The 21,446-nt window shown below is 32.9% G+C and overlaps 1 protein-coding gene across 3 annotated transcripts in view; it reads right to left on the reverse strand.

Annotated features, from left to right (window-relative positions):
- The window catches only part of LOC118201090 (uncharacterized), a 221,599-nt gene that overhangs the window by 169,744 nt on the left and 30,409 nt on the right, over positions 1-21,446 (reverse strand). For all 3 annotated transcript variants that reach the window (XR_015042854.1, XM_085822950.1, XM_085822947.1), the window contains exons 4-5: positions 18,500-18,585; positions 13,702-13,805 (exon numbers count right to left, since the gene is read on the reverse strand). Coding sequence is in view for 2 of the 3 variants with exons in the window: in XM_085822950.1 (XP_085679076.1) it covers positions 13,702-13,805; positions 18,500-18,585 (190 nt within the window). In the remaining variant the exon portion in view is untranslated. The remainder of the gene's footprint in view (positions 1-13,701; positions 13,806-18,499; positions 18,586-21,446) is intronic.

Here is a 21,446-nt window from a genome sequence, read left to right on the forward strand (position 1 = left end):
TGCTGTTCCGCTAAAAGTGATCATCTGTATCAAGGAACATCATAAAAGAATGCACATGATTGGCAGCAATACTGAGGCAAGCTGTGCTTCTGAAATTTAACAACTTTGAAAATTGTTCCAAGAAAATATTTCCCAGACCATAATTTTAAATTACCAGCTTGAAGAGTTATCATTAGGAAAAAGGAATTCATCTGTTCGTTCTACTTGAGTCGTATTCTGACCCCGTCATCTGCGTGATAGAGATGGAAATAAAATTCAATAAATCGAGCAATTTTCTTCCACCCTAATCATCCAGTTTTGCTGCATCTGGGTTTATAACACATTTCCAGCTCATAAGTAACGACACAGGTATCCTTCCCAATACTCTACTATTAACACCCTTTCATTACGCAGTTTGTCACACAGATATATGTTTTGTGATGCACTTGAATTGTATTGACATGCATTATCAGTGGTGGATTGACCAAAGAAATCAGCCCTGGCAGGAAAAAATATGCCTGCAGCAAGGCCGCATATGAAATGCTCTCGTAAGTTATCATTATATTGCATAGTACTGGAAACTCCATCTAGTTTCACAGGGCAGAAGAAGCTTCACAGATTTGGTTTTGTCATTGATTCCTCTTCACACATCTATTCTTTGATAAGATTCTTTAAAGAATTTGCCACACTCATTTATTAGGAAAAAAAAGAGAAGTTTCTTCTAAAACGCTGTTCGTACAATCAACCAATACTAAATTTAGAGCATGGGAGTAACACCAAACCTGAATTTGGCGAGGTACTTTTTCACTCAACCATTTAAGTAAACCCGTTGTAAGCACCGTGCATATTTGACGCGCCATCTGTAGAATTGCCGATACATTTTCTGACATCAATGTCCATGCTCTCGCAGAAGTTGATGATCATACCCCACATACCGAGTCCAGCAGAATCTATACAAGATAAAATACCTATCACTCTTTCATATACGTTTCCTTTATAAAGGTACCCAACATCTGAATATTGGTTCATTTGATTTATGCTAGTAGAAGTATCAGTTTGAAGTGAACAAAAATTCGCTTCTTGAATCTCAGCTAACATTAATCATTTCATGAGATTCTTGATGCTAATTATGATATAATATTTCGGCATTTTAGATAACAGTGTTATGCTACTCCCTCTATGTTGATGATCAGCATGTTTCGTTATAACTCTGGTATGTCTCCGATGTTCATATTTTGAAAGTAATAGTATCGTTTCCAGGAAATTTCCATGATCAACATTGACATCTAACATTTTTAAGCTTCACACATTTTTCATTCCCATGACTTTGGAAAGCAATTCCTCTTTTCCGATAAATTGAATAACATCAGTAATTACTTCCAACACTTGCTTTCATTCTGTTGCATTTTTTTTTTTTTTTTAGAATTGTTGACGTTTCTGAGAGCTCAGTACTATATTATGTCTTTTCCTTTTACATCCATGATATGTGCTTCTATACATTTATTGTGAATTTTACTCGTTTCATGTTCATTCGCGCGTTGCATTGCGTGGCACCAATCTCTCATTCCTCCATTAAGAAAAGTACTTTCATTAGCGTTGTTGGAATAAAGTAAACAAATGAAGCTGAATAATTTGTCTCTTTACCGAAACTCAATCATTTTCTGTTACTTCCACTAGGATGACAGAACACTAGATTGGGAAGAAAAGTCAATTGTTTTCAAGCTGAAAATTGGCAGGGATGTTTGCTAATAAAATTCTGTCAATCCTCAGCTGCTGTCAGTCGTACAAAATAGAAAGCCAATGAATATGAAAAGGACGATGATGATGCACTTTGTTGTTGCTACGGTAATAATTTCTATATTGTGTCTGTTGTTAGCAGCACCAAATTGTCCTCCCACGTGTTTGATATTTCAGTTTCAAATGGTTTTGAAGTGGTGGACTCGTCTTCTTGTGTTTGCGCAGTAACTGTCAAAGGCTCTGGCTTTGTAAATCCAAGATACATATTCGTGAATTTTTTAGCTATGTTTTGAAGAATCCTTCAGTAGTTGTTATCACTTTCCTCAAAGTTTCTGTGCACATCCTTTGATTTTTTGTTTATCCATTCTACGTATCTAAAAGGTAATGTAAAACACATCCAATTGCAATATTTTTGTCATCAACTTACATTATTCAGTGATACTGTAAAATTCTCTAGTCTTTTTTAATTGCAGTTATAATGCAATATTTTCAATTTCACAATTAAATTAGAGCATGACTGTACTGTAGTTTCATAAATCTACTTTATGACTATCAATGCTGTAGACTATAGGCTCAACTCTACCCCTACCCTACAGTTACCATATCTCATATGAATTTGAGTGCAATATGTAATCCTCAAATCCATCTATCCCTCACGTGCAGGGTTGTCTCGCCAAGTCATCTGTGTCGAATCGATCGTTTTAATTTCTTAAACGGCCCGAAATCGCTCCGGCCCTATACGTCACTGAGCAGTATGTCATATTGCTGCCCTTTTTTGCTGCAAAATGTTTATAGGCTTATTCCAATGCTTTTCATCCATTTCACTCATCAATGTCTTTCATCTCTTTCACTTATCAGCAATTTCTAACCAGAATTGTTCTTACTGCAGTTGCCTGAAAATTTTCTACTCAACTGCTACTCTTTAAACACTAAAAATACTGTTGCCTATTAATCTGAAACAGTCCAGATACATTGGAATTGGAGTCTTCTTGCAATCTCGATCATGCCTCATTCAAAGTCAAGTAAATCTTTTGTCTCATCCATTTTCATGCTACATGTACACATAACTATCAAGCTCTTCTCAAAATCAGCATGCTTTATACAAAATATTCCTTTCTGTTACATGACTGTACAGTACTGACTGACTGGTTTGTATTAAAAAATATGTGTCCCTAATATCGTGGCCCCCTCACCATTTATAAAGATATTCAGTCTTCATTTATTTGTTAATGAAAATTTTTTAATCTGGATTTACTTACTTTGCTCACCATTACTGTAGAAGTAAAAATCGCTAACTATATATTACATCATTAAATTTACAAGCATGTCAACAAATTCTGAAAAGGATTTTCTCAAATACATGAATACGCACACATTTCTTTGAGCAGAAATGACAAGCTGAAGTGCCATCTTATGTAATTCACAACACTTTTCTTGATCTCTGTAAGCGCATTTACATGAATACATATGTGTGTAAGAGAGAGAGAGAATCAATACCTCTCCTTAAAAAACAAGTTAAAAAATTTAAGATATGCTTATACATCTGCTTTAATAGTAAATTAAAGATGTAAAATTCCATTCCCAATTACAGACATTAAATCTTTTTGAATATCTTTTAAACACTGTAGTATTTATTTATAACCTTTTACCTAATCTAAATTTAGTACTTTAATTGATTAGGAGGCATGTAAATGATTTAATTCCTTTTCAAATATACAAATCTTACCTTTTATTTATTACTGAAGAAAAAGGAACATTTTACAGTATTACTGATAAAAGAAATCTTGTTTTCCAATAACATTACAGTTCCATTTATGATATTATTACAACAAGTTTATTAATTCAATAATGTCTCAAATCATTTATTAACTTCTATAAAAACCACAGCCTCAACTATGACCAATTTAAGAATTTGAATAAAATAAAAAAATACAGGTTATTTATACACGTTTTTGCATCAGCATATTTCGCAACATAAATTGCTAAAAATTTATCTAAAAACTAAAAAAGCTATTCATGTTATTTAAATAGAATATCTGGTTGCTGAAATGCTAAAAAATGCTCTGCCTTAAGATCCATTTCTCAAGGAGTATCAATTATTCCTGCCTCCAAATGGACAAGAAAGACAAGTTTGAGGATGCTTTTACATAGAGGAGGCAATAATGCAAAGAAAAACCGAATTGCTAAATTTCTATTTAGTTTCAAATGAGATTAAAATTCAAGTATTTCTCAAGTTCACACATAATTTGCTACCCAAAGGCAGTGGTCAGCAAACTGTGGCCATTTAGCCACTTACTTGCAACTATATGTTGAATCAAATTCGTGGGGGTGAATCTATGTGGGGGTGAGTGGGGTATCAGTTGGGTTAATGGCAAGCCGGCATGGGGGATGCAGAATGGAGGAGGCATGTGCAACTAACATATGAATTGAGGGAGAGTGAGCCAGTCATAGTTTGTTCATCATTGTGTGCAGTGGTCAGTGCCTGGTGTGCCTAAATGACACACGTGAGCAACAAGAATACCTAATCGGCGCATTAAGCTACTTGCACCTTTCAACCAGATGCAGTCTAATAGATATTAAATTTAATAAGTTGTTATAACTGTACTGCTGCTTTTATTGTTAAAAAATGAAACATGATTTTAGGTGCCACCTATCTGACATGGCTGCAAAGAAGTAGGAAAGAAAAATGGATGACAAAAACCATAAATTTAAAATGGATGGATGGAATTGTTCGCATTTATACAAAACTCAAATGGCCTTTTGACCTATCTTATTTGTAAAGAAAAACTGGTGCAACAAGAAAATGTCTAAATTTGGAGACACTTTGTGACTAAACACACATAATTTGGCAGTAAAGTGATGAAAGAAGAAAGCAGTAGAGCAAGATGTCAAACTCGTGGCCCACAACAAATATTTTTGCGGCCCGGTCAATATATCGGCAAATAATAATATATAATAATAAGATAACATATCGACGAAGAAAAAAATGAAATGTTTACTGCTAAGTAATTAACGATAATTTATTCAGTGTTGTTAGATTACTCACAGTGAGCTGAATCACACACTACTTAAATTACAAATGCGTGTGAGTAGCTTGCGTTCAGCTACTTTCGGCTTTTGGGGGACACGTGCACTCAGAACTTGTACGCATCCCCCGATAGCCGAATGTGGCCGAACTCATGGTCTCAGTTTTCCGATCATAGTTTTGTACGATATATTGGTGCATGCACTTTGCTTTATTATTAATTATTACTTAATTCATATTGTTACGGATTTCATAGTTATTTATTTATTTAGTTTTTTTTTAGTTAGAATTGTAATTAGATTTGCTTCATGTTGCCTTAGCAACGCAGACGATTTTTTAAAAGACAGCTGCATTGGAAGGTTAAAAATAGAACAGTGCGTGTATTTAATACCTAATAAATAAATATCTCGTAATTGCTGTTGCCATCCACAAAAATCCAGATATTTATAGATGTTTCCAGTATATTCGAGAAATTAATTATAAAGCTTATAAAGCCGAGAACAAACAACTCATCTCAGTAGTAGCTGTAGTTCTAGCGAACTGTTTGTTTACTTAAACTCTGATTGATTTGTAGCGATTTCGCTGTGGGATAGAATTAGTTTCTCTGTTTTGAATTGATTTTTGCTAAATGTTTGACATTTTGTGATATTGTTAGAATAGTTTTGAAGAAATATTTTAGCATTTTGATTTATCTCTTGTGGAAAGAATAAATTTTTGTTAACTTTTTAACGTTAACCATGTTTATTCCAGCCCTTTGTATTCAGTATGTCTATATCAAAACCAAGTGGTAGTAAAATTAAACGAAAAATCGCTGACGAACATAGAATATTCCCAGTAAAATGGGAATTAGAATATTTTTGCTGTGAAATAAAAGATAAAATAATCTACTTGATATGTAATAATACTATTAATGTACCAAAGTTATATAATATTAAACATTATCACGAACAACACAAATCGAAATATAACAATTACGAAGGATTAATGAGAGAAAAGTTGAAAGAGCTCAAGTTAGGAGTGAAAAAGTAAGAGTCCATGTTTAGTAGTATTGCAAGAAAGCGAAGCGGCGGTACATGCAAGCTACGTCTTGTCCGAGTTGATAGCTAAACATTTGAAGCCTTTTACTGACGGTGATTTCATCAAGGAATGCCTAATGAAAGCTGGAGAAATTGTTTGTCCTGGAAATGTGAAGGCTTTTCAACCAATTTCATTGTCTCGAAATACAGTTGCGGAAAGAGTTACTGATTTAGCCGCGAATTTAAGTGATCAGATCAAAGCAAAATCATCTAGTCTCGAAAGTTTCTCCATTGCCTGTGACGAGAGCACGGACATTAGTGGCAAAGCTCAATTAGCAGTGTTTCTTCGTTCTTGTGACAAGAATTTTAATATTTTTGAGGAATTACTGGAACTAATACCGATGCCTGGTACTACCACAGGAGAAGATATATTTACTTGTGTTTTTGGACTTCTGCAGAAATACAATCTACCTTTGGCAAAATTAAATTCTGTAGCTACAGATGGCGCTCCATCAATGACCAGGAAAAACAAGGGCTTCGTAGCATTACTAAGAAAAAAACTTAGTGAAATTCACGGTTCAAACATTCATCATATGCATTGTATTATACATCAAGAAGTTCTATGCACGAAAGTAATAAATATGGAGAATGTTTTGTCATATATAAAAAAAGTTATAAATTTTATAAGATCTCGAGGTTTAAATCAGCGTCAATTTACTACTTTCTTAAGTGAGTTAGATAGTGAATATTCGGGTTTGTCCTACTATACCAAGGTACGTTGGTTATCTTGCTCCAAGATTCTCAAAGAATTCTGGGATTTGAAAGAAGAAATATGTCAGTTTTTAAAAACGAAAAATCAACACGTAAGTTTGTTTTACGATCCAACATGGATACAAAATTTATCTTTCTTGGTTGATATAACCAAACACTTAACTGATTTAAATTTATCGTTACAAGGAAAAGATCATATCATTACGAACATGTTTGACATAATTAAAGCATTCAAATGTCAAATAGTTCTTTGGGAAAAACAACTTAAAAATGAAGACTTGACGCACTTCCCGACGTGTAGCATGAACAAATCAAGTTTAGATGATACTTGTTCGTATCAAAAATACGCAGAAAAAATTGCAAATTTAACAACTGAATTTGAAACGAGGTTTAATGATTTTAGTTCCTTCGAAGACAAATTTTTTTTGTTTTCTTCGATTTTTCTCAGTATTGACTCAGTACCCAGCCATATGCAAATGGAGGTGATCGAGATTCAATGCAACTCAAATTTGAAAGCAAAATTCATTGAAGTGGGCGTGCCTGAATTTTACAAATATTTACCAGCCAGGTTTGAAAATACTCGAAAATTTGTTCCATGTTTGGTAGCACTTATTGATGCGAGCAGTTATTTTCAGTCATGAAAGGTAATAAGTCTCCTATTAGAAACCATATTAATGATGCTCACCTTGGGTCAGCGTTGAAAGTTATCACTGCAAACAAAATTTCTCCCGAAATAGGAAAGATAATAGCAGAGAAGAGATGTCAAGTATCAGGACGTAAACATTAAATTTTTCTTGTTCTTTTCTATATAAATATATATACATATGTTTATTATTGTTTTATTCGAAATAAATCTACGTTTCTATGAATATATATTTTTTTTTTTTTTTTTACCCCCGGCACGCCTAAAGTTAAACCTTGTTTGTTTGGCCCAGGTGTACCTATGAGTTTGACATCCCTGCAGTAGAGGAACTTCAGAAGAGTTGAGAAAAATTCTGATGTACCGTATTTAATTATTGGGCAATAAGCTTGCAGTATTGGTAGTGTATTTTAACACTGTAGAAGTAACAAAAGACTGCTAAGAGAGGAACACCATATAAGAAGTGAATACATTAAAAGTATTCTATAACTGCATCTGAAGAGCTATTCTGAGATTTTAAGAGCAAAGCAAAAATAATGACTGAAAGAATTGCTCCCGCCTGCTAAAACAGTAAAATCATAGTCAAAATAATCAATAACATAACCAAATAGCAAATCAAAGGTTTTAAACTGGTTTCAATATTATCAATATCTTTTGATGAATTTTGTGGCATAAATATGGCGTGCAAGTTTCACTTATTACCGTATTTACTTGCTTGATAGTCGTACTTTTTTTGCCAATTTTTCAATGTCTCAGTGCAACTATTATGCAGAGAAATCTACTACACAATATTGTAAACTTTGTACACTTTTGACTTTTTTGGGGGAGGGGATTCAAAACGAGGGTGCGACTATTACGCAAGTAAATATAATCCAATAATGTCTCGAATCATTTATTATTACTATTATTTCACCTATGATTCCTACAGAACTTTTAGGATTCTTGCCACTGAAAGATCAAACACAAGACTACTGCAAATGCTGTCACTGAGTGCATGGAGAAACTTTATATTACCCTCGTGACATAAATATTGCAGTACAAGTTTTACCTTTTTTTATTATTGTTATTATTATTATTTCATCTGTGGTTCCTAAAGAGATTTAAAAATTACTGCCACTGAAAGGTCAAACATATAACAAGGATATTGCAAATGCTGTCACTGATTGCATGGAGGAACTTCACATTTCCATTGAAAAAATAAAAAAGCTTCAACAGATGGGGCAAAAATTATGAACAGAGCGAGAAGAGGTTTTGTTTCTATTTGAAGGAAAAAACTAACAGCGAGATACTTGTTTACTATTGCATCATTCATCTAGAAGTGCTTTGTGTGCAAAAATTTGAACTTTTATGGAATTGGTGTTCAAGAATGTGAACACAATTGAAGCTAAAGCTCCTTATCCTTGTAAAAAATGCTTAGTTCTCATGGAGAATGAATATACAGATGTTCTGCTACATAATAAGATACACAGGCTTTCAAAAAGAAACATTTTAAAATATTTTGCTTCCATTTTATTAGAAGCTAAAGCATTTCTCCTTGAGAAGTGTGCTGACTATCCTGAGCTAATGGACCGTTGCTGGATCCCAAAATTTTATATTACGGTAGATGTTACGTCTCGTCTCAATAAACTTACTTGTAACTAACTACAAGTGAAAGGAAAAACAGTTTTTTTTCAATGTTGCAAAAAGCTATTTCATTAGAAAACAAGTTATTCCTTTTCACTCAAGATTCTGAAAGAGAAATATTCATTCATTTTCTAAGAATGCTGAAACATTGCCAGAAAATGATTTGGTAATTGACATTTACCATTTCAAAACAACAATTTTAAATATGAGGGAAGCTTTTCAACAGAGGTTTCAAGAATTCAGAAACAGCAGAGTGACATTACCCTTTGTTGAAAAATCCTCTCAGAGCTGAAACAATGGCATACTTGCCAACCTATGACACTAAAAAATCAGGAGACTTTTCACAATGTTAAAAAGACTTTTAAATGATAAAAATATAGTTTTTAATGATGAATTAACTTTACATAGTGACTAATTTTTAAATACAAGCAACAAAAACACCTTACACATAAAAAACATTTTTATTACTTCCAACATTTAAGAAAAAAATAATAAAAGACACTTTAATCAGTTTTCATACAAATGTCATGAACAGTGGCAGATTTTGCTTTCATTAAGAAAGAAACATCATAATTTTGTTCATAGCAATTGCCACGTAGGCCTGCTTTTGCTAATAAAAGTTTCTCTAATGTGTCATTACGAATACTGGATCTAATTTTAGTCCTTGTTTTAGTAACAACATAGAAAATCTTGTACTCTTCTAATGAAGATGGAATGGAAATGGGGAATTATCAAGATTGCCAACATTATTCCAGACACATCACTATACTTGAAAATTTCATCAGCACCTTTCAGTTTTCCAATTAAACTCCACTGGGTGTCTTTCCTAGCTGATTTTATAATTTTATCCAAGTTTTCTAATTGTAAATTGCAGAATTGCGTTTGCAATTTATCAGCTGCAACATAAAAATCAGCATATTTCATAACTAAATTAAATAAAACTAAAAATCTATTTGAAACATACCTTATATCAGAAAAAGATGCATTTGCTAGGGCAGAAAGATCTGCAACTTTAGCATATAAAATCATTTCATTGATGATTAGAAATTTATGGTGCATGTAATAACATACTTGGCAGTAGTAGCTTCTGTCATGGAAATAAAACTTATTTTTGTCTTCTTCTGAAAGTTTTTCTACTATTACACTCGTTGCAGCCCCTATTACCAAAGCTTTTTTCTCATTTTCTATTTTACCATAAATCACCTGATATGTAGAATTAGAAAATGAAACAAAGATTGGTTTTACAAGCTTGAATAAAATGTCTTTTAACAGATCATAAATCATTGATTGCAAAACATAAAAATTGATTGCAAAACATGAATTAATGGAATTCTGCTTTGTAGCTGTGTTAAGAACATCAAATGATGGCAAAATGAATTGTAAAAAAAAGCAAAAAGCTTTGTTAAGGTCCGAAAAAAAAAAACAAATATTCGTTCTTCACAAGATAAACTTGCAGTAATCGGAAAATGTTTCATGTGCTGAGTAATTTCTTTTTTATTTTGAGAGAAATTTGTATCAGCTTTACTCTTATATTTTGCAGTATTATTTTGAGAACTGCTGAATTGCTGAATGGTGCAGAAATTACTTTATTTTTCTCAAACCTATTTTTAACAATGGAAGTAGTAACTACATCTCCATTTACTTTAGGTATTTTATAACTTTCAATAGAGACTTTTATCTTACTCTCGAAGCATTTACTTCTTCTTTAAAAAATGCAAGACGAGGGTTCTATTGATCAAGGATTCTAAACTAGCATTTCTTTAAAGACAGCCAGTATGTACATACGTTTCAAAATTTTTCTCATTTCAGTATTATGCAGCTGTTGGAACTGTTTCAATTTTTCCTTCCTTTTAGAACTCCTTTCAATATAATAATAAATATCAACAATGTGTTCATCCACATTTATTGGTAAAGCTGCCCCCTTTTCAGCTGTAAAATTTAAGAGGTGACAGGTGCACATCATAATCTGCAAATCTGAATTTGCCTTTCTTAAGATGCCTGCAACAATAGTCTTCAAGCCTATTATTACTGAAGCATTATCGGCACCAAGTGCTAAGCAAATTATCCAGAGGGACTGCATTTTCTTTTAAAGTTTTAATAATTAGCTGTGCTATATTAAAGCCTGTCGAATGTCCTTCTAAAGTGGGGACAGAAAGTAAACCGCACTCAATTTCTGAAGACTCTGGACTAAAAAAAGAAACAACAAATGGATAGAGTTTTGAATCGGTATTATTGCTTCCATCCATAGAGAGGCAGAACGGAGCTGTTTTAATGCAATCAATAACTGAAGATTTATTTTTCAGTTATTTTTCAAACCCTTTTCTTTAACAATTGCACCTGTTTTGATCCTTAGCGATTTCACTATCGGGAAACATTTTTCTAAATAAAGCTGCAGCGTGATCCGATGCATTCAGTGGCAGGTTATGCTCCAGTAAAAAAGGCAGAGAACAGACATTCCGCATTAATAACTTTTTGGTCCTTTGTTTCCAAAGAAAAATTTAATTTTTTGTTTTTTTCAAAACAACTCGTCAGGGTTCCTACACATTTCGGCACATGGAAATTCAGGACATTTAAGGACCATTCATGAAAACATTAAGGACCTATAAGCAAATACCCCTGCGAATTCAGTAACAGCAAAAAGCCAGAAATATTTTTTAAAAAAATCGGATTAAAAATGCATAAAATTAATTTTATAGAGAAAACTGACACACATTTTGAGACAATTACATATGGAAACTCCTACCAGGAAAAAATTAAAAAGAAATTTTTAATTAATTACATAGCTATTTTGCTTTTGCTAAGAACCATTTCGTAAATTGTGCTTTATAGCATTATACCTTGCTTATTTTTCAGATTCAAAATATTGTATAAAAAGTGGCGATAATACGACAGTAAAAAATAAAAGTGCTTTATTTTAATGTTATTTCTTAAATGTAATTACAATATATTACCATTATTTTAATGAAACTTATGTTACAATGTTTTAAAAAATCGTCGAAAAACTGATCTTAAAATCGCCAATGTTGATAAGTCGCCAAATTTAGAGGAATTTAATAAAAGAATTCACATCCCCAAAAGCAAAAAGTTGTTTAAAAGCTCTTCACTTGAAAAAATGAAATAATTTCGAATGCTTCTTGTTTCACACTTGCTCAGAAATTCTATCCCACCCTTTATATTAGAAATAGGAACAAATTATAACCCATGAACGCATTCACCCATTCAAAAGATAACGATATTTGTCAGAGAATTGCCAAAAATATTCCTCCAAAATGCTAATTCACACTCAAAATGGCAGTCAAAAAACAGTCAGAAATTTCAGATGATTAAAAATTAAGGACCTTCTGACGATTTTGGCCGAAATTAAGGACTTTTAAGGATCAAAAATCGATTCCAAAAAACTTAAGGACTTTTAAAGACTCTTAAGGACCGTACGAACCCTGGTTGTCCTTGTGTTTTTTTGTACACACATATTTGAGAACATCCACCTTTCCACCATGTGAAGTCGAAAAATCGCAATGACAGACGGTACACATCGCAAATTTATAACATTTCCTTGAGGAAATAATGGAATGAAAGTCAACTGTGTACGATTTTGGAAATGTACACGAGTATATTTCACCTTTCTCACAGACATAACAAAAGATGATAATTTCTAAAACTATTTCTCGAAAGCACGTGTACTCACACAACTCAGGACAATATGAAGGAAATAACTAAAGAACATCCAAATAACAGCCTTGAGCTTGCTTTGTGCTCATTGGCTAATATATGCCAGATGATATGCAATGGAGCTCGATGCCCATTGAAGAACTGGAGAACGACGTTTCTGGATATGTTCTCACTCAGAAAGCAGAAATTTTCATCTGATTCGCAAGGTTTTGTTTTAGATATAATCTAGAGAGAATTCAATTCCTTTTAGAATTCCAAAATCAAGTTTTTGTTTTGTTTTGTTTATATAACAAAGTATTAAGCAAAGTTTCGATAAAAATTGTGAGAAATTTTAAGAATAAGAAAAAGTCAGGAGAAATATAGTGCAAATCGGGTTGGCGGGAGAGCAGTCGAAAATCGGGAGAGTTGGCAACTCTGAAATAAAAATGAATTTTTCTGCTTTTAATATTGACATTGGCTCCTTTGAAATGAAATTACGGAGTTCAAAAACACACAGCTATTGAGCTCCAAATCTGAACATCTTAATGTTGATATAGAACACTTGAAGAAAAATAGATGTGATCTAAGTTCACAGCAAAATATACAGTATTTTTCAACACCCGGGAAGTGTATTCCTGACTCACATGATCAGTTAAATAAACAAGCATCTGTTGCTCATTCCCTGTTTGATTCTAAATAAATAAGCGAGCAACCTTTTGCAAGCATGAATCTTAGAAAACCTGAATTCCTGCTAGAAATGAAGAATAATGACATATAAACCTGACTTATCCAAACTTTCAAAGGTCACTGTTCACATTAAATGAATATTTTATCATATTTTTAGTCAATAAATAAGATTATTGCTATTATGACATCTGGTTTTATTTTATTTAATGTTAGTACCTAGTTTAAACCAACATGGCTCTTGAAAAGAAATTCAATCGCAGAACTGCTACGTTTAGTTCTTTCGATTAATGAGTTGGCTAACCACTACCCAAAGGGAAAAAAAAATAACAGACAATTATTTTCAAAAGCATAATTATAAGTATCTCAAGAATGAAAAAAAAAAATATTTCTGCAATTCAGATAATTTTCAAAAGTTTCAAGAAATGAAAAATTAAATTACAAATTTCTATATCTTTCAATTACCACTAGAACATGTAATAATAATAATAATGGTCAACTTTCATGAGAAAATTTTACCAAAAAAATAGCTGAAAATAATGATTTTAATTTTCTCCAACAGATTTATTTTCACTCACCTAGACAAGCAAACACGCTTTCTATGGAATGCTTCAGATTTTGCATCAAATGGGAAACCACTAAAATGCAAAATATTCTGCTTTGTCTGAGATAATGATCGTTCCTGTTTAAAATTAATTCCATATATTAAATTTATTGCATAAAAAGGAAACAAAATGCAGTTTTAAGTTAGTTTAAAAATATATTCCTTATATTCTTATTAAATTTAAACTACTAACAGTTTTAGAAACTGCTACATTCACAGAAATTCAAATACTAATATTAATATTTTAAAATGCAGTTTACATACAAAATATTAAATGCAGTATTTTGGTTTAATCAATCAATATCTATAACACAAAATGTTCTGAACTTTTATTCTGCATTTGTAACAAATATTCCCAAACTCTTACTCAACTTGCATACTTTTTATTCCCTTTATTATAAAATGTAGTAAAACCTCTAATAATAGCCATACAAAGTTTTCAGATGATTTTGATCATATGCAAAGCTATCATAGAAATGGCTTAGATATGCTTATCAAGCTGCCTTGGTCGATATAATGGTCAACAATGGAGCCAGCATCATGGAAACGGCATACTCAATAAGAGTAATATGTGTTATATGAAGATCACTCATTTAATGCTGGCTTCTGTAATGCTGGGCTCAAGTTCAAATCCCAGAGAAGGTTTGGATGTTTGTAAGTATATAGTGTCTGTGCAGCAAGGGGACACTTAAAATGCTCTCAAATTAAAATTCCTCTTGAGAGATTTGGAGGTAGAAAAAATGGGGTCGATCATTTCTCCGAGGAGAACTCTCCAACAAAATTAAGATGGAGATTCCCCTTTCTAATGGGTGTGATTAGGACACCAATTGTCGTGCACTTTGGGCAACATTTTTGGCAATGGGACAGCTAATTGTTATAGGATACCCGTCATTCTGCATGAATGCATTAGTTGCATGTGTTAAGCTATTTGGACCAACCACAAAATGCATAATGGTGATGTTCAATGCTTAATTAATAACATTCTTAAAAATACTGGTTGCTTTCAGAGATGGTTAACAGAAAAAAATGACTGTCATAAGAGCTTTTACCGCATATAAGACGAGGGATGGCGGCAATCATTTATGTTAACTCTTTGTGAAAACCAAAGTAAAAATTTCAGCTAGGGAGCAATAGAAATAGCTCTTACATTATGAATCTCTTTAGGACAAAAAGTATTCATGTTTGTAACTGTAACCGAGGAAAGATTTTGCATTGGGATAAATGGTTTTTTTTTTTTTTTTTTTTTTTTTTTTTTTTGTCCATGAGCCAAGAGGGAAGACACATTTATGTCCAACTTCAATTTATCAAGCTTATTCGTGATCATTATTATCTCTTGGTGGTTTCATCCAAAGTTCCTCGATAGTCCCCGTGAACGCAGGAAGTGAAGATTCTAGTACAGGCCCAAGAGGAGGAAGAAAACAAAGAATCTACAATGTTATGAGGGTTTTAAGAGCAACCACATGTGACTTAGAACCTGACTAAAGTACAACCTTTTTAATGTTTTTCTTTGATTTGTGAAACTTGGGAATAATAACACCTAAAATCTTTATCCTCCCAGTCTTGTAACGTTTTTGTCTGTGATGCACCAACGTTCTCATTTAGGAAATGAGTGATCTTCATATAACACATATTACTCTTATTGAGTATGCCGTTTCCATGATGGACTATGGTTTGGTTTTGGCTTATTTGATTCTGGCAAAGCATTCGAGGGCTATCTGCTCAAAGAAAGAGATGCCTTCTTAGAGGACATTCTAAGGAAAACTGGCTCGTATACATGTTACACATGGCAAAAGCCAGGAAAGTGGCCAAGCAGACAGTTGTCCGTCGCATTTGAACCTCGGACCACACTACCAGTGTTCAACGATTTTACCACTCGGCTGCTGGTGGGCCCAGATGAACAATGGAATTATATGAACATTTATACAAATGCCTTGGCTTTATTCCATGGCATTACAAATTTTAGTTATAAAAATAAAAGAATATTTGAACACTGATGGAGTATCATCACAGATTGCAGAGGAAAACATACAAACCACACGCATCATATTTCTAAAATAATTGGCTTTATAATCTCATTCAAGGAAACAGTCTCATTCTTCCTTAATAAAGAGTAAGATAATATACCAAGTGTAGGAGTTAAACATCACAAAATTACATGACTTGTACAAAATGAAAAATCAAGTGTCAAATGTCAAGTTTAGCTATATTTCTGAGGTTAACATCAGATTCAGTTATCTAACATATATGCCTATAATCTTTGTGATACAATAAAAGCAAAATTTGACATGCACTCCAAAAAATCATAAAACCTGGCTGCAGGACACGAAAAAAACAAAACTAATTCATAACCTTAAAAAAAATCTGAATGCTTCCAGATTTTATATTACGCCTAAAGAGGTGTCATTTTAGCGTTTTGTGTATTACCTTTGTTTATTAAATATCATGTTCTTCACCTTACACCATAAAATTTAATTTAACAGCAATATCACAAGAGAGAGAGAGAAAAGCATGTCTTTAGAATTTCCTATACACAGTTGCGGACTGGAGATAAAAATGTTTGTTTTCCTCATACAGTGTTCCTATCATTGAGTTTCTTAATCAAAAACTCATAAATGCTTGACAAAACATGAAATAGTTAATAAAACAAATTCTGAATTTGGGCTTCCAGATGCCCATATTCAGATGGAGACGTATGTTATTCAAAATTTGATGGCTCTAGGTATTGTTGTTTTATCACAATGCAAGAAACACATATACATTTATGCAGATTCTTCATTATTTAATTTCTTTAAATATTATACAGGGTGATAATATTCGGTGGCAACAATCTGAAAAGTGATTCAGACGTTTAAAGTTTTTGACACAAAATGCCAAAACAAAATTAATAGCCTTCCGGGCTAATGCCATTTAGGCTAACAATAAAATGATGGAAAAAGAATGGACAGAAGGCTGAGGATGAGCAAATTATGACAGAGAAGATCTGTGTTCTCAAGATTTTATAACAATGTTTTCTTCATAACTGAAGTTACACAAACTAAAAATTCATTTTTTTCAAAATTTCTGCCAATGGACATAAACAGCCCCCCCCCAAGTCTTTACATATTAAACATCGGATTAAATGTATTAAACATGATGGAACAGACAGTTTTTGCTATGCTGGAAAAACATTGTGGCATACTAAATTAAACAAAAATATTTTAATTTGCAAATATCTTTAATATATTACTACTAATTATTGTATTAAGATTTATTTGTGCAAAATATTGTTCATGAAAAAACTTCAAACCCAAAAATTTTTAACTTATACCCATATACACTACCCGACATTGAAAATGCAAACTTTTAAAAGAAATTTTTTTTTTGTATCTGAAAGCTGAAACAGACAAGGATAAAGAAAGACGCTTTAAGAAGTTTTATGTGTCTACATATATATACACTACCCGACAATGAAAATACAACAGCAAGAAGGAGTGGCCAGAAAGTGATGATATTTTGCAAACAGGGAGAGACAGCAATGAACAATAAGTGATCGCTATTTCGAAATAATATGCATAATACAGAGTAACAACAGCATTGGCTCAGTAGGTTGTAGGACCACCTTGAACACCTTCGAACATGGCAATGGCTGGGTCTGCAAATGGCATTCTGTCACATCCCAAATGTGTTGAACTTGTGAGAGATCGGGAGAGAATGGTGGCCAGGGAAGCATCAGTACACCGTCCATAGCACATTGGCTGATGTAATCAGTTATCCTACAGATAAAGGGCACTGTGCCCTGAATACAAACTAGAGGTGACTTGGAATCTTACACAACTAAGCCCTAAACCATAACACCAAAACAAAATTAATAACTCCTCTGGTTCTCTAGATGCTGCATTGTCGCATGGTGGGGCGTTCCACAATTGCTGATGGATTGGACCTGTCTCCAAAACAATGCCACCCTCGCACACAGCGACTATCACTGGAGAAACAGAAGCATGACTCATCTGCAAACATGGCCCTGTGTCATTCTGCCGTTTAAGCCTGGCACCATTGCAGATAATGGCGTCAATGATGAGTGGTCAATGACAGTCTTCTTAACGGATAGCACAAGCGCACGCCACTTGCCACCAATTGAGAGCAAATAGTTCTGATCGACATGGGAACATCCAGGATGTCTTGAATATGCTGTAGAATGGACGTAGAAGTGGCCTGGGGGTGCGCTACCGTTTGTTTGTTGGGGGATGTATTGACCCACACGTGCTGACATCACTGTGGTTGCAACAGCACACCTCAATATGACAAATTTCCTTGTTCCAAACAACATCGGCACAGCTGGTGCATTGTGGATGCATCAAGGTATGTGTCAGAGCTTCGCCGTATGGACCAACCTGCCCTTTTCAGTCTGATCACCATGCCCCTGGTAAAATCATCTGTCTGCTGGAACTGCCTCCGTTGGCCTGGCATTCTCTGCTATTACACATGTTTTCTGAGACAAGAATAAATTTTCTACGATGATTTTCTTAGCAGAAATAATGGCATGAAAATTGAACATTCTGCAAGTTCCTTCCCTTATATCTTCTTCAATATGCGTTGGAGAGCAGCATATTTCGCATCATTCACATAACTCAGTGACATGCAACTACCCTGAAATTTGCATAATTTTTGGGTCACTCCTTCTTGGTGTTGTAGTTTCAATGTCAGGTAGGGTACATAACAAAAACATTCACATCAATAAAAAATTAAAGATACATATGAAAAAGGAAATAAAAAAAACTCTTAAAATTTTTTACATTTTTGCTCAGTCCATAAATATTAAATAATACGTAATGCAGAAACCGCAATACTTGATCCGAGGCATTTTCAATCATGGATGCAACTGGAAGAAAAAAATAAAAAAAAAACACTAATAGCTGTATCACATCATGTTAAACATTAAAATTATGCTGTTTCTACTATAAACACAGCTGGAAATTTTTCTACAATATTATTACAGATTGCAATCAACATACATTATGATAAATAAAAACAGTGATTGATGGAAGGGGTGTCAGAGTTATAAACATTCGCTTTTACCATTTTATAATTTATTCTCTGTTTTATAGACAATTTGTTATACGATTTATATTTAAAATATCACAATCGATTTGAATCTTGCAAGAATAGGTAAAAAAAGTCTTCCTATATAAGTTAAATGCAAGAATACATAGATTAATTAGCTGTATTATATGTATGCTTACCACAAAGAGTTCTGACATCTTGCTTTTTTAATTAGCCATTTTTCTAGTATCCCCCCCCAAATCAAGATAGCAATGAACTTAGAATACACACTTTCTCCTGATAATATCTTCTTTAGAGAAAACAGAATAATTCTTAACATCCCAAAGCTGCCTTTAGTGATAACTTTAAGCCAATCAGTCAATTTTGTGTTCATCATCATCAGAAACTTCTCTCATGTTTTTCATAATCACTACAACTTTCTCCTAACCGCATTCCAGAGGTAGCACAGTAAACCATTCATGACAATAAGATCTTATGTATGATCATCAAGTCCATTCATGATAGCAATATACCCTTCTGAACTTTATTGATTCATTTTATTGATCACATAAATATTTACATGTTCCATGATTCACATAAAAATTCTGTTATTCTTCTTCTTCTTTTTTACTCCTCTGCTTAAATCCTGCTCTTAAAAAGCATACCTGCCAACCTCTAAAGATAAAAATTCAGAAGATTTCTCCCCCAAATTCAGAAGATTTCTCCAAAATTCAGAACACGAAGAATTAATATCATGCTTTGATATTAAAAAAAAATAACAACTTATACAAATAGAAAAAAGAAAATTGTACTTACATTAGTAAATCTCAATTAAGTAGTAACTAAAAAACTTATTAGGAAACATAAAACAAGAACTTAATGTTACACAAAAAAATTATTGCAATGAATTTAGAGTGCATTTTTTGGCTTTAGCCAAAAATTCTTTGGAAAATTTCCTGTCATAAAAATTAATTTCCTCATAACATTTAGCAATAAAAATGTTTTCTAGAGTTTTTGGTGAAATTGAAGAACGAAACATAGTTTTTTTTTTCTTCACAACACTGAAGACTCTCGCACTCAGCAGTACTGTGTGGAATTATGAGAATAGCTCATAAAACTCTTGCTAGTCTATCATATTTTGGTATTCCATCAGCTCTTTTTATTCTTTTTAAGGTACCAACGAGGACATCAAGTCTATCTTCTTCAGAACTGGCAAAGTCTTCAAACTGTGCAGCAGAAAATTGGTTCTGTAGTTCATCTAAAGCATCATTATGGCACTCATTTTCTTTAATTGTTAACAAAAATGGAAATTTATCAATAAAAAAATGAATCTTTTCAAAAGATGAATTTTCAATTTGTTTCAAATTTGCCCCTTCAGCATTTAAAAGAACTTCATTTTGCAAAGGAAACTTCCTTATAATGTAATCACAGGCTGAGGAAAAGTACTTTCTAACACATTGAAAAAATTCTTTTTTCTCATGATCTTTCAAAGAATTTGCAAGTTCCCTGGTTTGATTTCCAATTATAACCACCGTAAGTTATTATGAAGTCACACACTCACACGTTGCAAAATGCATAGTTATTTCCTTTGAAGGATTCTTTAATTGTTGGAAATTCGGCTTTGTAGGCAGGCCGAAAACGTTGAGAATACGTTTTTTTTTTAACTCATTTCGTAACAACGACGTATTAAGAAAATTCGTAGCACGTGCAAAAAAAAAAAAAAAAAAAAAAAAATGCGACAATCCTCGCTCGCTGAGTAATTCCCTTGCTGCTGAAGTGAACGCGAAAAAAATAATCTGGCGCCCACAAAGTAAAGAGTGGGAGAAACAAGTTCAACGCATTGGATTAGCTGGTTAAGCGGCGAGTTGGGAGAAACCGCAGGTTACTGGATTCGAAGTAGTCGGTAGTTGGCAGTAAAACGCGATGCAATTGGCGAAAAATTCTAAAATTTCGACAAAAATCACTAAAAACACTTGAAAAAGGAAAAAAATCGTAAAAAATGGATTACGATCGTAAAATCGTAAAGACAAACGCTTTTTCGTAAAAATTACGAAAAATTCCTAAAAGTTGGCAGGTATGTAAAAAGCCATTTTTTATTATCTTTTCTATAATGTTTCTCTAAGCATACTCTGCCAACCTTACTTTTTCCAAAACATTGAAGGGAAAACAGAATTAAGAGTATCCATAAATTTTCAAATTAGTCTTGTTTGTATCCCACTTTCAAACTTCAAATGACCTTTGCTTCAGAGGTTTTAATAAGACCTAGTTTTTAGAAGCAAAGACTTTGCATTTCTTTAAATAGAAAAGTTGGAATAAAATTTAAGTTTATAAGGTCATTTTAGGTTATTAGGATTTAAGGTTATTTAAGTGAAACAAAATTATTTCCCTTTTTTTCAAACTAACAGATTTATGAATGCCTTTTAACCATCCACTGAAGATTTAATTTTTCATCCAAATATTTTTATAAACTTTCCACGTTAATATAAAACAATTTCATTTTAAAGAAACTCCACCTCGTCTATGTAAAATGATTGATTCTCAATCGTGAAAGTTTTTTTACCTCTATAATGCACTGCTGCTGCTAGTAGTACCCCTACGTGTAATCTATACCCTTGAATGTTACTTTCTGTAGAATGAAAAATGAAAAATACAATCTGTTTCATCAATACTGATAACATTCATCAGCTTGTAATCTTGCAT

Source organism: Stegodyphus dumicola, chromosome 1, assembly GCF_044657685.1.
Source record: "Stegodyphus dumicola isolate Sdum_Otavi_A_Nest chromosome 1, ASM4465768v1".
Lineage (NCBI taxonomy): Eukaryota > Metazoa > Arthropoda > Arachnida > Araneae > Eresidae > Stegodyphus > Stegodyphus dumicola.